The sequence below is a fragment of the Nyctibius grandis genome, chromosome 26 (genome assembly GCF_013368605.1).
Source record: "Nyctibius grandis isolate bNycGra1 chromosome 26, bNycGra1.pri, whole genome shotgun sequence".
In the NCBI taxonomy this organism is placed as follows: domain Eukaryota; kingdom Metazoa; phylum Chordata; class Aves; order Nyctibiiformes; family Nyctibiidae; genus Nyctibius; species Nyctibius grandis.
The window spans coordinates 6377936-6394434 of NC_090683.1; the positions used below are offsets into that span (position 1 = coordinate 6377936).

The following is a 16499-nucleotide window of genomic DNA, read 5'->3' on the forward strand; positions in this document are numbered from 1 at the left end:
CCGCGCCCCGCCGCCATCCGGCCCAGGCTGCGCAGGCGCAGGAGGCGCCGCGGCCGCCATTTTGTCTGGCGGCGGCTGGAGGCCGGACGGAGCCGCGGGGCCGCGTTTCCGGGTGCGGCGGGAGGAGGCGGCGGGTGAGCGCGGGGGCGCCGGGCCGGGGCCGCGGGGGGCTGCGGGGACCGGGGCTGTGGCGGCCGCGAGGCTCCGTGTGGAGGGCGGCGGCGCGGGCGGTGCAGCGGGGCTGCGCGGGGCCTGTGAGGAGCTCCGAGACGGGTGCCCGGGACCGGCGGGCCGGGGGGCCTGGGGGTGCGCTGGGGCCTGCGTGAGGCCTGGTTTGGGGGGGGGGGGTGCTGGGCTGTTCCGGGGTGCAGGGGGGTGGCCGGGGGTGCTACGGGGCGCGGTGGGCGGTGCACGGGGCGCAGCGGGGTCTGCGGGGGGGGTCGCCGGGAAGGCACCGGTGCAGCTGGGAACGGCTGTGCGGGACGGGGGCTGGCAGAGGGCGGCGGCGGCGGGGCTCGGCGGGGATCCCGGGGGGAGGCCCCCCCGCTTGTCCCCGTGTCACGGGAAGGCGCCTGTCAGGTTCTTCCCTGCGCCCCCCTCCAGCAGAGCCGGGGGGCTCCGGGCCGGCGTGCGGGCAGCTGCTGGGGGAGGTTTGGGTGATCGGTTGTGCCGTCCTAGGGGAGGGACAAGGCTCCCAGGGCCCGGCCAGGCCCAGGGTCCCCAGGCAGCGTCGCAGGCTGGGCCCGGTGCTGGCAAAGTGCGGCCTGAGCAGCCTCTGCCCACGAAAACCCCCGCACGGGGCAGCGTGTGGGGCAGCGAAGGGCTGCGAGTGCCACGGTGGAGGCTGAGCTCTCCCGTCTGCTCTGGGTAAACACGGCGGCGGCTGCGTCCTCCCCACCCACGGAGCTGTACGGCTGCGCCGGCCCTGGCCCTCGGGACTGAATTCCTGCTGTAGGTTTATGATCTGGACCCTTTCAGAGCCCTGATTGTAAAAGAACAAAAGTGGCTGATTGTTTTCCGTGTGTCCTTTGGGACGGAGGGAGAGCGGCGGTGCCGTGGCACGAGCAGCCGCAGCCTTTCCCCCCACAAAGAGTCAGCAGAATTGCTGCGGCTGGTGCCTGCCCTTGAGTGCGTGGCTGGCCCCGGCGAGCAGCTCTCGCCCACCCCGGCTCTCTGTTCGCAGGGTTCCCCCCACGCGCCTCGATGTCCTCGGCCGCGGCGTGGGAGGGACGCGGATGGGTCCAGGCTGTGGGGTACGTGTGGGGCATGGGGACGAGCCCGGCGAGCGGGCTGCTCCTGTGAGCCAGTGTGCCTGGACACTGGGCTGTCCCTCGGGGCTCCGCTCCCATCAAGCTGTCCCTCGTTTCGGTGTTTGCCCTGTCACGGAGCCCAGAGCTGGGGGAGGCAGCAGCCAGGGTGGGTTTGGGGCAATGCAGACCAGAGCCCTGGCGAGCCCGGCGTGCTCTGAAACGGGTTATTCCCCAAGCGCTGCTCAGAGACAGATTTTTGGGGGGGGTTTACCTCGAGTCCCCGTTGTTAACCACAGCTTCGCTCCAGGGGGGCCCAGGCTGTGTCCCCCCCACACCTGCTTGCGCTTGGGCAGCGTTTCGGGGCCCGTGGGGTGGGATGTGGAGGGAGGAGACGCCGGCTGCCTCCTGACCCTCAGCTGACAGGCGGGCGTGGGGCACCGAACGCCTCGTGACTGCCCTGCGCTGGGTTTTCCCACCGTCCAGGCGAAACGTGCGCTGGGGGCCGGTGGGAAGGCGGCGGCGAGGAGCCGGTGCGGCAGCGTCCTCGGGCCGGGTGGAGGCAGAGGTTTTGCATGAAAGTCATTTCAATGAACCGCAGGCTGCGCGCTGGGCTGAGCAGGAGCCCTTGGAGAGGTGCCGCCGTCCCAAATCGGCCTCGTTTCACCTTTGGCAGACTTGGCTGCGGACGGGTGTCTGCCCGGGTTGCTCTGGCCTGGCCTGGTCTCTGGTGTGGAGTGTCGCTGCCCCGCTGACGGCTGCCACAGAGGATCTAATCTGACCTGAGTCCCGTCTCCGCTGCCGAAGGAGTCAGCTCGGTTTGCAGATGAGGTGTGAATCTGCCTGACTCCAGCTTGGACGTGCTCTCCGGGGCAGAGCTACCTGGCGAGCGTGTCCTCTGCTTTCCACAGCTCGGCTGCCTGCCTTCGTTCCTGCCTGCCTCGGCTCATCGAGCGTGTCGCGTGCCCAAGGTGTTCTGACACCGCTGCTTCAGCCAAGCCCCATGGGGAGACGTCCCCTCTTTGCACCTCGTGTGGTGGTGGGGGCTGCCAGGCGGCGGCACGCTGGAATGCAAAGGCAGAGCCCGTTTCCCATGGCCGCTGCGGGGCCGGGAGCACAGACCCCTCTTTGTGCCGCGGGGGCGAGGGAGGGCTTGGCTTCGTCCCGCTGTGAACAAACGGGAGCTGTCGGCCGCGGCGTGCCAAGCTGGTGCCATCTGGAGCGTGCGTCCTGCCTGGCACGGAGGGGAGGGCGGCTGCCCGGTGCCACCTTTGCCACAGCTGCCCACCCCTCTGCCTCCCATCCCGGAGATTTGGGTCTGTTTGAGTTAGTTTTTGCCACTAGAAGTAGGTGTGCGGTTCCGTGCCGTGGCAGCCCAGCTGGATCCAGCTCGTGGATGTTCTGCTCTTGCTGAACGTGTCACCTCCGAGGTGACGCATACCGGGCCCCCCCTCCACCAGTGCCAAGGTGACGGGGCACGTTCCAGGTCAGGGCTCGCTTCCCGCTTCGCTTTGCTTTAAAGTGCCGTTGTCGAGGCGCTCTGGTCCTTGTCTGACCTACTTACTTACATCTGGCGGCTTGGAAGGCAGGCAGGTTTGCTCTGCCAAAGAAGTAGCTTTCTGTTGGGAAGCGAAGGTGGGAGGAGGGAGCGGGGGAAAGTGCCCTCCTAACGAGGGGCCGAGCGGGTTGGGTTTCTCCTGCTGGCTTTGCCAGGGCAGCTCTGGAACGAGCGCAGCTCCCAGGGCTCGCTCCTCGCTCTGATGTTACAAGGTTCGTAACAAGAGCAGCCGGGCACCTTCCCTGCGTGGCCAGTGGTGTTTCCTCCTGCAGGCGACGGGCTTAAATCTTCCCTCGCCTGGGCTGGAGCCCAGGGGGTGCTCGTGGCTTTGCCCGTGAGCTGCGAGTCACAGGGTTGCATCTGCAAGGACCGTCCAGCGCCGCCTCTGAGCCTCTGTCTGTCACGCTCCGTTCCTAGATCCCGTCTCAAAGCAAGCCCTCCTCTCCCTCTGCGCCGGCTGTGAATTCACCGCGTGTTCTTGGCACCTGCCAACCTGAAAAGCAGCCGAGTGTGGAGCCGGCTGCGCGGAGACCTCGCTCTGACAGGGCTTGGCTTGGGTTCCCCTTGGCATCGACGCTGGCGCTTCCTTCGCGCTCTCACACCCCCCGCAGCGAAGGCCGGTGGGGCCGGGCCCTCCTCGCCTCCGGCCGCCTGCCCCAGCCAGGGCTCCGCTCGCCGGGAGCCGTCCTGGCGATCCTGCGGCACGATCAGCCCCGTTTGTGAGGTTTCTGTAGCTTTAGGGTCTTGCACTAACATCAAGTGTCCCAAAATAACACTTCAGCGCTGGGTGCTCGATGGTACCTTGTAAATTTTCTCCTAATGACTCCGAGTGCCAACCTGGTCAGAGGAAGGTGCGTTTCTTTAGCCAATTAAATTTTTTAGCGGCGGTCAGCGATGGTTTTCTGAGTGGCTGCTTCCTTTCTGCGAGGCCGTTGTGGCTTTGGGGTGACTTTGCTTCGTGGCAGGGACTGTGCCTTTCCAGCAGGCACCTCCTGACGGCGCCCAGTGGCTCGCACTCTGCCTTGGTGACTTGCCCCGTGTATTCAGGCTCGTGAATCGGCGCGTCTCTGCTTGGCCTTTGCCTAGGAAAACCCTGAGAATACTTGGCCGGGTTTCGTGGAGCAGCAGGAGGGCTCGCGCTCCAGCTCTGCTCGTGGCCTTCGGGGCTGCTCCCTGCAGCTGGGCTCGGCGCAGCTCTTGCAAAAGAGTCCCCGGCACCTCTGGCCTGCAGGAGAGGGGTGGCAAAAGGGACCAGAGCTGGAGGTCTCTGTCCTCAGCCTCCCCGAAAGCCCTGTGAGCATCACGGACGCCTGGCAGGAGGTGGGAGACAGCCCGGTGGGGGACACGGGGGGGTTGTCCTGCATGGAGGCTCCTGGCCAGGGCGGGGGAGACCAGCCCAGCCCTGGGTGCTGCCTTGGTGGGCGAAGGGGCCGAAGGACTGCGGGCAAAGGAGGAGGGTGGGGGCATGGTGGGGTCTCGGGTGGGTTTAAGCCCAGTGTGTAAACACAGGCGGAGGCTGGTACAGGGGTTTAAGCCAGAGCCGGTCCTGCGGTGTTTTAAAGGCTCCTGAGAACAGCAGAGCTCCCGGCAGTGTGTGTGTGGAGCTCACGGGTTTTCACCAGGATTTTTTTTCCACGGTTGTAACCGAACTCTCTGGGAGGGGGCTGGGGGACTGGGCAGACCGCTGGCTTTCCTCCTCAAACCCTGGCACAGCCCGTTTGGTCCCGTGGCATGGCGAGCTCTTGCAGAGATGCTCCCAGGGGCAGAGGAGGGTGGCTGTCAGTGGGGTCCTCTCCAATTAATATGTTGTTTTTTGGCAGAGTTTCACCTGGGCGTTTTGCTGTCCCTGCCTTGTGACTCAGACCTGTGTCCCAGAGGCTGCGGCAGCTGACGGCGTCAACTCAGGGTGGCAGACTGGAGCTGGAGACCGGTTCCTCTCCCGTGTGAGGCCGCCGGTGCCGTAAGCTCAGCGCCGCGGAGCGTCTGGTGCTGTTTCACCGATGACTTTGCGCGCCGTCGGTTCTGAGCGACGGGTCGGAAGCGCCGTGGGTTCGTTGCTCTTCGCTGACAGCGTGGCAGCCGCGGCCTGGCAGAGACCAAAGGCTGATGCTGCGCTGGGTCCGTGGTGCAGAGCCTCAGACACAGCTCGTTAGCACCTGCCTCTAAACGAGCCCGGCGTGAGCGGGCCCTGGCGCTGCTGGGGGGCCTTAAACAGCTCTGAGGGGTGGCTGGAGCCCTTCTCTGCTCCCCGTCCTGCTCGGAGCAGCCTGAGGCCACCAATATTTCCCTTATGCCTCGAGTTGCTCCTGGCTCTGTCGGCTCCGTTTGCCCTAAATGCGCAGAGGTGTGAGGGTCCGTGGTGAAGGGGACGGTGCGTTGTTGGCAGTTGATAACAAGATGTTTTGATCTGAGCTCTAACACCGCCGGGCTCGGGAGCCGCTTCCCACTCGGCGGCACATTGTTCTCTGCGAGGCGTGGGCCGTGCGGCGCGTTGTTCCCAGCCGCGGGTCACCGTCAAAGCAGCCGGGAAGTCCCCGCGTCTCCTGCCGCTTCCTCCCGCTGGAACAATCGGAGGTGTCCTTCGGAGAGAGCGGTGGTGCAGAACGGTTCCTGCCCCGTCCCCTCGTGTGCCACCTCTCCCTCCCCGGCTTCCTTTCCCCTCTCGCCTGGCACATGGGACGGGGAGAGGCAGGGAAGTCCGCGGGCCCTCCTGGGACGGGCTTTTCCTGCTCTTCCCTTTGCTGCTGCAGCCTGATGTCAGGACACGATTCCTCGCTCCTGATTAAAGGTTTCCTCTGCCCAGCGAACCGAGCTGAGCCCGGTGGAGAGCTGCTAAAGGACGGCCTGACTCTGGGGTCCCATCTGGGGATGGGGAGGCTGGAGGGCTGTGGAATTCGGCCCCGAGGCGTTAGAAACTTTTTGTGTTCAGGGTTTTGTTAAAAATGCATTGTCAGTGACCGTGGGTTGTTAATAATTCACAGTGAACGTCTGAGTCCCGCGGGGCTGGAGTGTGTCTGTCTGTCTGCACGCAGAGATGCACCGGCTCTTCGAGACGCTCCAAATCGAGATGGCAGCTCGCTCTCTCAAAGCATGCTGATACGATTTTAAAAGCCTGAGTGACCTTAAATCCTGCGATGGCTGTCTTTCAGGATAAATTATTTATGTCGCATCCTCAGCGCCGCCGAAGCCCTCGCTCCTCAGGAACGGGCAGAAATGTCAGGCTGTGGAGGACGGGCTCTGGATTTGGAAGGGCTGCGCTCGGGGTAACGAGGAACTGCGGGTTGGGGTGGGAAGAGGTGGAAGATAAAGGCGCCGTGCGAGGCGGGGGCGGGAGGGAGGGCTGGCGGAGAGGTCCAGCCTTTGGAAGTCCTCCCCAAACCGGTGCAGCTGCATTCTGCAGCCGACATCAGAGGGCTGGAAATTCCTCTTGATCTGCAGTTCAAAGCCGCTGCCTCCCTGAGGAAGAAGCTTCGTCTCGGGTTTGCAAATGTGGGCTCGCAGCGGCAGCGAGCGTGGCTGTGAAATACAAATCCGCCGCGGCGCCCAAATCCCCCTGAAAGGCGAGGAAACGCGCTTGCGGCGTCTGAAGGTCACTGCTGCCCGTCCTGCTAAAAAAGCAAACCCCCCCCGCCCCGAGGGATGAGCGGAATCCAGGGCTGCTTGATGGAGAAGGCATTTCATTTCCCTTCACGGCAAACAGGGACTTGAAAAACGCCTGAGAAACGTGGCGTGTAGCCCTGTCCAGGCCAGCTCTGGCGAATTCAGCTGTTTTATGGGAGAGGGGGGCTGCTGGATGTAACGTTCTTGGGTTTGAATAGTGATTTGAACGCTGGGTTGGCAGGGGAGCGCTGATGGGAAACGCTGCAGGGCTGCCCCGGGGTGCTGCGGCGATGGGTCCTGTGTGGCTGCTGAGCAGCAGCTCTGGACACCTCTGGTGAGCCCTCTCTCCTCCACACCGATAGCTTTTCACACATCGTCGTCCCCCCAGTTTTCTCACAGCTTTCTTGTTGTTTTTTTTAATTTGAAAAGGAAAGCTAATGTGCAAACCTGCCCCTCCTGGCTTAACCGAAGGAGCTCTCCCCTGCGCTTTGATCTAGCGGGTGTCCCGATTCAGGTCTTTCCAACCCCTTTCCCTGCAAGCGCAGCGAGCTGCCGCCGCGGCATATGGAGCTCGCAAAGGCTGAGCTCTGGCTGGGTGAGAGGATCCCTGGTAACGAAGAACAAAGGAGGAGAAGTCGGCATTGTTTCAAAGGGCATGGTTTCCGTAAGGCGTACGCCAGACGTTAAGGGGTGGTGAGCAGCGCTGGGAGAACCCCCTTTTGTGTTATTTTCTTGGAGGATTTCGCTTGTGTCTCCCTCATCTTTATCAGCTGTGTCTGTCTTCACGATCTTTACAGATCCAGGCTTTCTTTTAAAGACAGACACGGATCCCCCCAGCATTCCCACCCAGAGGTCTCGGCGTTTCTCGTGGTACGAAATAATCAGCAGCCGCCACGTGCTCGAGGTCGGTGCCTCTTGGTTTTGGTGTTTCAATGTGACCTTTGCTGTTAATGCACAACCTGAACGGGGCTGTGTGCTGAAACGAAATGACCTGTTTCTTGGGAATTCAGCTCCAGTTTATCCTCGAGCTGCTTTAGCTTAAACTCTCCCCTCCTCTCGCTCTTCTAGGTCAGAGCCTTTATCTGGATGTGGGTTTCGGCGCAGCAGTAGTTTTAAGGGCACGTCAGATACGGGGAGACAATGACTCACTTGGCTTTGTAGAAATACCCCTCTCCTCCCCGGCTGTGCTTCCAGGAGGTAGCATCGATGTGGGGTTGTCCCTACCTGACGCAGGGCTTACGTGGGGGGCAGCAGGGCAAGCGGGGGCACCCGAGCAGCGTGCTGCCCTTGCGGACGTGGCACTGGCTTGTTTCCTGGCAGCTGGCAAAGCCCCGTCTGTCTGTCTGCGTGCGGCGAGGCGGCGCGTCCCTGTCACGGGAGTATCTGAGGGGCTCCCGTGACCCCCCAGTGCCGTGGAGGTACGGAGCTGGGTGGGAAGTGTTACCCCGTGAGTAACCAGCTGGAGCAGGAGCGTAACGGGGAGGTGATGGGGGTGTCCCCGTGGGTCGGGAGCGGAGGTGACGGCCGCAGCGCTGGCACCGCTCCTGTGCTGGCTCAGGCCTGTGACACATGAGACCGAGTCAGGAGTCTCATTACCTGGCTCGTTTCTCAGCTCTATCTCTGCTAATTACCTCCAGCTGCTGGTGTTCAAACACGGCCAGGGCTCTCCTGCCTGTCCCCTCCTGCCAGTCGTGCCATCATGCCGTCCCCCTGATGTCACACACTGCCCTGGCACCGGCTCGTGCCGTCCCGGCCCTGCGGGGTGGGAAGGAGCACGGGGGCAAAGCGCTCCTGTTGCAACACGTCCTGGCAGCGCCGGCAGGTCCTAGACGAGCACGTTGTGAGCTGCCTCTCATCTCGCTTCGGTGGGAAGGGGACAGGCAGGAGGGGTTTGCCGGGCTTCGTTCCAGAGCGTGCCGGCTTGGTGGGGTTGAAGGAGAAATCGCTGGACATCGGCTCTTCTGTGCGAGGGCCTCCGGCTCGGCCCGGAGCAGAGTGGCACCGTACGTGTCAGGGGAAGGTGCGTTACGAAAGGCAGGAGGAGGTGGCTGCCCCGGGATGTGGACTAGGACCCACTGAGTCACGGTGGGCTCAAGCTCGTGCCGTTCCCCAGCTCCACAGAGGCATGACCGGTGCCACCAGAGAACTTGAGAGACTTAGAAAATGCCAGAAGACAGAGGGTGGCACGTCTTGCTACTGAGGGTGTCTGCAGTTGAGGAGTTTCTCACTCGGTGGAGGAGCTGCTTTTAATTAAAAGGCAGTTTATTTATTTATTTTCCCGAACCGCAGAGCGCTGGTGGTTTGCTCAAGGGCAGGGGAGCCGCTGGCGGCGCAGTGATGCTGCTGGTCTGTTTTTCCTGTTCTCAGACCTCTGCCGTGACGGGGAGTGGGAATGTCTGACACGTGAGGACGGACCTGGTCTTGTTCTGGCCTCTGCGTGCCGTGGCAGCAGTAAATTGTAGTTTATCTGGTAGAAGGTGAGTCTCAGAAGGGGTCTGGGTTTTAATACCTGATACAAACCGTTTGAAAGGCCGTGGGCACCTGGGTTTCAGTGCCTGGGTCGTCAAGAAGCTTTCACTGTCGTGGTGGATGGGTCCGTGATCTCTGCTTGCGTGCCCTGGAGGGCAGGGATCGGAAGTCGGAAGCTTCAGGTGTGAAACTCTCCTGTTCTTACGTGGCCTTGGCATTGTGGTCCCTTTCAGTGGTTAAGGAACAGGTTTTCCTGAGGGAAAGCCATCTGCAGCCCGGAGAGGGGCATTTATCCCCCGCCTCTCGCTCTGCCCCGAGCACCCGAAACTCCCAGGGAGGCGAGCGAGGCCTCCAGTCACCGCATTCCTATTCCCTGAGCCGGTGCTGCCGGGACGGCCCTACCTGTGCCCTGCTGTCAGAGGCACGAGCTTGCCAGGGGCCCGTCCTGTCACCTCCCGGTGATTCAGGCTCCTCTTCCTGTCCCCGCTTCCTCCGTGCTCAGTCTCCGGTGCCGACCGGAGCTCTGCGGAGCCCCACCGTTCTGGGAGCCGTTCTGGGTAAGCCGTGGTGTGGGACGGGTTCGTTTGGGGCGTGTGATGAGATGGATGGAGGTGTGATCGGAGCAGTGTTGGGAAAGCTCGTTTCGCTGCCTGCTCGGCCAGCTCCGAGGGGGGCTCGGGAGCGGGTGCAGGTGGCCTTGGGAGCGTCGGGAGGGTGTTGGGTGGGATCTGAGCGGTTTGGGAAACCTGCCTTATCTGCGAGGGCTGTTTGGGGACGGGAGCGTCCCTCCTTGAGCCAGGCGCAGGACAGCACCGTGCCGCTTCGTCTGCCTTCCGCTCGGCCGGTCAGCTGGCAGACCCGAGCGCGTTCGTGGCCGGGGACGTGTGCCAGGGCTGGCCGCGGTGCCTGCTGATGGCTCTGGGCTTTGGGCTCCTGTCGCACTCCCACGTGAGCAGCCTCCGGCTGCAGATAAAGGAGCTGGATTGATGGCGCAGGATTAGCTTGGCCGGGTTTTCTCTGCTGAGCGAGACAGTCGTGTGAAAAACGTCCTGGGTTTCCACTGCAGGCTCTGCGCCGGGGTGGGGGCCCTGGCGATGTGGGGTGGGGGGGGTCCTGCTGGCTCCCACCGCTGGGACCTGCCGCTCCGAGGCGTTGGGAGGACCTGGCAGCCCTTCTGAGCCAGCTGGGACAGGGCAGCTCCCGCCTCTGCCCGGCATGGGGAGCTCTGCGCTAGCCTGGGGCCGTGTTTCTCCGTGGCCAGCTCGCTGGCTTTCCCCTCCGGTCCCTGACCGCCTCCTCCCTTCCTGCAGGCATGAGTGACCAGGCTTGCCCCCAGCTCTGAGCAGCCGGAGCCGCTGGGAACCGGGCCAGGATGCCGATCCCTCCTCCCCCGCCGCCGCCGCCGGGCCCCCCGCCTCCCACCTTCAGTCAGGTAGGGTCTGCCCGCTGGCCTGGCTGGCTGGAGGCTGGGGAGGTGGCCTGTCTCCACGTGGTGCTACTTGCCAGGGGCTCCTGTGTTGCCTCTGGACCTCTCAAGTCCAGCCTACAAGAGCCTCAGGCGGCCCATGGGCTGTGCCTCAGTTTCCCTTGCAGCAGAGCGTACATGGATGGGGCTGCATGTGGGTTTTCTTTGCATAAGTGTCTTCTGCTCCGCGATGGTTCGGGGGCAGAGCAGGGGGGTCTTGCACGCGGCTGTAACTGAGCTGCACCTGGGTAGGACGGGATCTCACCCTGCCCCTGTAGAGCAGGACGACCTCCTGGAGCAGCCCCCTTACCCCGTCTGGGAGGGACCCCTGGCGAAGGCTGGCTGCTGGCAGGGGCTGGGGGTGCCTCTGGGCTCTGCGGAGGAGAAGCGGGAGGGTGGGGGTCGGGGTGCCCATGTGCACAGGCGAGCTCGTGCTGAGCTGCTGCTTGTCTCCAGGCGAACACGGAGCTGCCGAAGCTGAGCCGCGAGGAGCAGCGGGGCCGCGGGGCCCTCCTGCAGGACATCTGCAAAGGGACCAAGCTGAAGAAGGTGACACAGATCAATGACCGGAGCGCACCGATCCTGGAGAGTGAGTACCCGCCTGGGCTGTCCCCGGGAGGCACCCAGCCCCACCCTGGGCGCTGCTGTGCCCTTCAGGGTGGCTTCTGGGCTCTCACCCATCTGGTTTCCAGTGACTCCTGATAATACCAGGTGTAACCTCTGTGCCTCTCTCCTTTCAGAGCCCAAGGGCAGCGGCGGCAGCTACGGCTCTAGCTCAGCTGCCATCCAGGCGAAGGGCGGCCTCTTCCAGGGCGGCGTGCCCAAGCTCAGACCCGTGGGAGCGAAGGACAGCTCAGGTAACGGCCGGCCGCCTGCCCGTGGTTTGTGCAGGGGATTCCCTGGGGAGATCCCCCCGTGGGAGGGGGTTGATGATCTTGCCTGGGGGTTTCGGCTGGTTGGAGGCAGGTCCCCAGATCAGCACCCACGTGTGGCCGCAGGCGAGCCGCGCTCTCCATGCCACAGCGCCCCACGACACGGAGGGCCCGGGGGTCGCGCGTGTTGCTGAACATTTCTCTCTGCTATTTCCCGTGGCAACCTGCCGTGCAGCCAGGCAGCAAGCGAGGAACAGTGCTGAGAGAGGAGCCGCGTGTGGCTGCGCGCGGTGCCAGCTCCCCGCCTGTGCCAGACAGCGTTCCCCGCGGCCTGGCCCTCCTCGGCCGGGCGGGCAGGCTGCCCCGCGCGGGCTCGGGGACGCAGCGCCACGCTCTCGCTGACTCCCGGCCGTGCCTGGCCGCTCACTCTGCTTTCCCTCCCCGCAGACAGCTCCGGGAAGCAAACCCTGCAAGTCCCCGGCTCCAGAGCAGCCGCCCCCCGGCCCCCGGTGCCGGCCAGCAACAGCCGACCTCAAGATGATGCTGACAACAGCCGGGCTTCTCCCCCGGAGCTGCCGCGCACGCAGAGGCCTTCCCTGCCCGACCTCTCCCGGCCCAACACCGCCGGCAGCACCGGCATGAAGCACAGCTCGTCGGCCCCGCCGCCTCCCCCGCCGGGACGCCGTGCCACCGCGCCTCCCGCACCCCCGCCGGCGCACGGCACCAAGGGGTCTTCTTACAACCGGGAGAAGCCCCTGCCGCCCACCCCGGGACAGCGACTGCCCGCGAGCAGGGACGGACCCCCAGCCCCGCCACCCATCAAGCCCCCTCCCTCCCCAGTCAGTATCCGAACGGGGTCGGGGGCTCAGGGCCAGTCTCTCGCCCCCCCACCGCCCCCTTATCGGCAACCCCCCGGTGTCCCCAACGGCCCTTCCAGCCCCATCAACGAGTCCGCCCCGGAGCTGCCGCAGAGACACAACTCCTTGCACAGGAAGACGCCGGGCCCTCTGCGGGGTCTCGCGCCGCCGCTGCCCGCTTCAGCCTCCCCGTCTCTCCAAAGCAGTCGCCCCCCTCCGCCGGCCAGAGACCCCCCGAGCCGGGGAGCAGGTAAGAACCGTTTGCTGTGGTGGGTCGGGCTGCGGCCGCCCGCCCCTGCGGTGTTTGGGGGCTGGTAGGTGATGCCGGGGGAAGAGCCAGCGCCAGGACACAGCGAGGCTCCTCCTGCACGTGGCGGTCGGTGTAGGGGTTGAGCCAGGGACAGCAGCTGGACTGTCACCTTCAGTAGATGTCCCTGGTCCTGTCCTCTGTTCACCCAGCTCCTTTCACGCCTGGTGATGGTGGTGGGTTGTGGCTGGGCAGCTCCTGCCCATGAGGTTGGTGTGTCCTCCTGGGGTGGGAGGTGGGGACATGGTGGAGCCAGAGCCGTGTACGCTGCGGCTGCTCCCCTGAATGTCACCGGGGCGGTGACAAACAGCTGCGGCATGGCAGGGAGAAGCCTTTCCCTCCATGGTACAGCGAGACCCCCTCGCTCAGCCCTCGGGAACCCTCCTGCCCCTCCTGGGGCTGGTTTCGGCGCCGCGCGGTGCAGAGCACGGCTGGCGAGGAAGGCTCTGTCACCGCTGGCGCAGGGCACCCTTCAAAGGGGTGGCTCGGTGAAAACCACCCCCTGTCACCCCCCCGTGCACACACGGAGCTGGGCACGAGCGTGTCCCTGCTGCCGGGAGCCCTGATGGCTTCGCCCTGGTGCCCCCCCCGTGCGCTCCTGGGCTCCGTGTCCAGACCGCAGCTCCCGCCTGGTGCCCTGCCAAGCCGCTCTGTCCTTCCGGCCGTGCCAGAATCCCTCCTCTGAGTTACGGCCGGGGATCTGCTCTGTTAGTCTGCGTGTAATTAGCCTAATGAGGAGCATGAACTGCCACTGTTCATCTGTGGGAGGCTGGGCAGGAGCGAGAGGTGGGTCAGAGGGGCCGTGGGTCCTCGGTGGCAGCGCGGACGTGGCTCCCAGCCCCGGCAGGCGGCATTTTGCCTCCCTGGGGAGCCGCTGCCCTCAAACCCTCGCGTGTGCGGGTTTGTAGCTGCTCCTTGGGGTCTGACCTGGGTCTGGCCATGGGCTGGGAGCATGGAGGGGCCGGGGCAGCCCCGCTGGGGGTGGGCGGTGAGCCGGGGGGGAGCGGGCCGGTCCCCTCCGCTGCAGCTGACAGGAGGAATGCAGATGTTGGGAACCAGCAGGGAATCTCCGCGGGGCGCGTAGGAGCGTCCCTGGGCTGGCCACGCTGGCCGCTGGCGCGGTCTGGCTCGGCAGCTGGCCTGGGAAGCTCCCTCAGAGGGTGTCCTCGGCCCTGCTGCCGGAGGGTGGGTTTGCCCCGGGGATGCCGAGCCTCGGCGGGCTGCGGTGGGCCGTGCCGGCACTGATCCAGCTCTCCCTGCAGCCCCGCCGCCCCCTCCGCCGATGCTGCGGAACGGGGGGCGTGATGCCCCCCCGCCTCCGCCCCCCTACAGACCGCACGGCTCCGCCGAGCCCCCCAGTCGGGGGAAGCCGCCGCCGCCGCCCACGAGGACGCCGGCCGGGCCGCCGCCGCCGCCTCCGCCGGTGCGGAACGGGCACCGGGACTCCATCTCCACCGTCAGAGCGTTCCTGGGTGAGTGGGACCCCGGGCGTGGGTCTGTCCTGGGGGGCTGGAGCTGGGGGGAGCCTCGGCGTGGAGCTGAGCCCCTTGGCTCTAGCTGTGCTGGCCCAGAGCCCCCCTCCCTCACCGGCCCCTTTTCCCCCTTCTCTGCAGATGACTTTGAATCCAAATACTCCTTTCATCCTGTCGAAGACTTCCCAGCCCCAGAAGAATATAAATACTTCCAGAGAATCTACCCCAGCAAAACAAACAGAGGTGAGGGAGGAGGAGGTGTCTGGCACGGCGCTCTCGAGGCTGGCAGGAGGTGACAGCGGTGCAGCCGTGCCCGCTGTCCTCTGTCCCCACGCAGGGGCTGGCGTGAGCCACCCTGGGCTCCTGATCCACATCCTCTGTGCAGCAGCGTTGCCCCGGGGTCTGTGTGCCCTCCACGGGGTGCTGAGCCCCAGAGGCAGCCCCCTGCACACAGCTGGGGCTGGTGTGGGGCAGGGGCTGGTGTGGGGCAGGGGCTGGGGGGCCCTGGGCGGTGGCACTCGGCACAGCTCAAAGTGCCCTTGCTGCGCCGCTGCTGCGTGTCAGCCCTGCGGCTCCCGGAGGAGGCTCCGGGGAGAGCGGGATGCTCGGTTTATTTTTAGAGCCATGAATGTTTAATGTGGATTTGAAAAGCCCTGAGCTTTCCGTGCGTGCCGCAGCGGCTGGGCCGAGCCGCAAATCCCAGGCTCCGGATCTCTGCGGAGAGTACGGGGAGGGGGGGCAGCCGGTGTGGGGGTGTGCGGGGGGGAGGCAGACGTGCCGGATCCCGCTCTGCGGAGCACCGGGTGCCCTGCACCGGGGAGCACCGGGGCCGTGCCGTGCCAGCCGTCTCGCTGCGGGTTCTGGTTTCAACGGCCTTTCTTGTCTTCCAGCTACGCGTGGGGCCCCCCCTCTGCCCCCCATCCCCAGGTGAAAGCGGGCTGCCCAGGCGGAGGGTTCCTGAGCGGGCAGACGGACCTCCTGCCCCTTCCTCAGCCGGGCCCCCCCTCGCCTCCCTGCCCCCCGGGATCCTGCATGAGCAACTCCCAGCGCCTTTGGTTCTCCCGGCTGCGCCAGGACACGCAGATGCCCCCGGCCCAGCGTCCCCTGCCAGCCCCCCCCTCATCTATGCATCTCCCCGGGGACTTGGGGACTTTGGTGACAAGCCCCAGCGGGTCCTTTCCTCCTCCCTCGTCACTGATCCCGGGTCAGGCCCGCAGCCCGGGGGCCGGGCACGAGGACTCGGGGCGGACGCCAAGCCGTGCGCGGCTGTTGGGACCAGAGATGCCCCAGAGACCCCTCGGGGCCAGCGAGGAGCTGGGCTGGGCCAGCAGACGGACACGCTGCGTGGCCACCGGGCGAGGGGGAGCCCGGCCGGGCCCGCGGAGCCTCGTTACCCCGGCACAGCGGATGGCTTTTTTGCACAGGAGGCAGCGGAGGAGCTGGGGGAGAGGAACCCCCCTCCCTGCTCCCGGGGGGGGACGTCGCACCCCAAAACCGCCGCAGCTTTTCACCCCGCTGGGCCCTGGTGGGGCCTGGCGGCGGCAGCCCAGCTTGTCACGCTGAGTTACCAAACCGGGGTGTGTTAACGGGGAGATGCTAATTGTCGGTGGAGGAAGCCGGGGGTGCCGTTACCCCGGGGGGGTCCTGGCCACACGGCCCCCGCGCCGGGGGGCTCCGGCTCACGGTTTGCCTTACCCCCTCCCGTGTGCTGTCGGTACCGCGCGGGTTCCTCTGTATTTACTCGCAGCGCGGGGGGGGCTCGACATTAACCGTAGTTACTGATCTCGTTTGTATGTTGTAAAGAGCTTGTACCGGGGGAGGGAGGTGGGCTCGGGGGGGCCGCACCCTCCCCTCTAACCCTTTGGGGTTGGGTTGGGGTTTTTGTTTGGTTTTTTTTTTCTACGAAGATGGAAACTTTCCCTGTGGAGGCTGGAGCGAGGCGGGACGCAGGGTGAGGGGCGCTGGGGGGGGGTTCTCTGGAGGATGAGCCCCCCCTGCGCTGCCGTTCGGTGTAAGTAAAGGTTACAAGAGGTTGTAGCCGAGCTCCCGCTGCCCCCCCCGGGGGCGAGGGGCTGCTCTAAGGGGGAACGGGATAAACCCCGGGGGGCTTGAAACTGCATTTAAATAAAAGTAATTAATAAAGAGACGGGTGTGGTGGAGGGCACGGGGGGGGGCTGCAGGCGCGGGGGGGCCCTCCCCTCTGCTGGGGCAGAGTCGGACACGTCCCGTCTGCAGCAGGGCTGGTACTGGGAGCACTGGGAGGCACTAGGAAAGTGGGATGGGGGGTGCTGGGAGCACTGAGGAGACAGGATTGGGAGTACTGGGAGCACTGGGGAGGCAGGGTTGGAGGGGTTGGGGCACTGGGAGCACTGGGGAGGCGGGAATAGGGCACTGGGAGCACTGGGCAGGCGGGGATGGGGCACTGGGAGCACTGGGGAGGCAGGGTTGGAGGGGTTGGGGCACTGGGGAGGCAGGGATGGAGGGGTTGGGGCACTGGGAGCACTGGGCAGGCAGGAATGGGGCACTGGGGAGGCGGGGATGGGGCACTGGGAGCACTGGGGAGGAGGGAATGGGGCACTGGGGGCTCAGCGGCTCCCGCCAGACTACAACTCCCGGCAAGCCTCGTGCGCCCTCGCCGATTGGCTGCTCGGC

General features: G+C 65.5%; 1 protein-coding gene across 2 annotated transcripts; it reads left to right on the forward strand.

Annotated features, from left to right (window-relative positions):
* The first annotated feature begins 57 nt into the window (after positions 1-57).
* On the forward strand, positions 58-15991 carry WIPF2 (WAS/WASL interacting protein family member 2). 2 transcript variants are annotated; one of them, XM_068418521.1, is made up of 8 exons: positions 58-134; positions 10185-10306; positions 10796-10928; positions 11080-11196; positions 11659-12318; positions 13638-13847; positions 13989-14090; positions 14738-15991. In XM_068418521.1, the coding sequence occupies exons 2-8, from the start codon at positions 10247-10249 to the stop codon at positions 14776-14778; spliced, it is 1323 nt and encodes a 440-aa protein (XP_068274622.1). In that variant the 5' UTR covers positions 58-134; positions 10185-10246; the 3' UTR covers positions 14779-15991. The 2 variants fall into 2 exon arrangements, with proteins under 2 accessions (XP_068274622.1, XP_068274623.1); XM_068418522.1 differs by lacking the exon at positions 58-134 and adding an exon at positions 1998-2078.
* Positions 15992-16499: the final 508 nt, after the last annotated feature.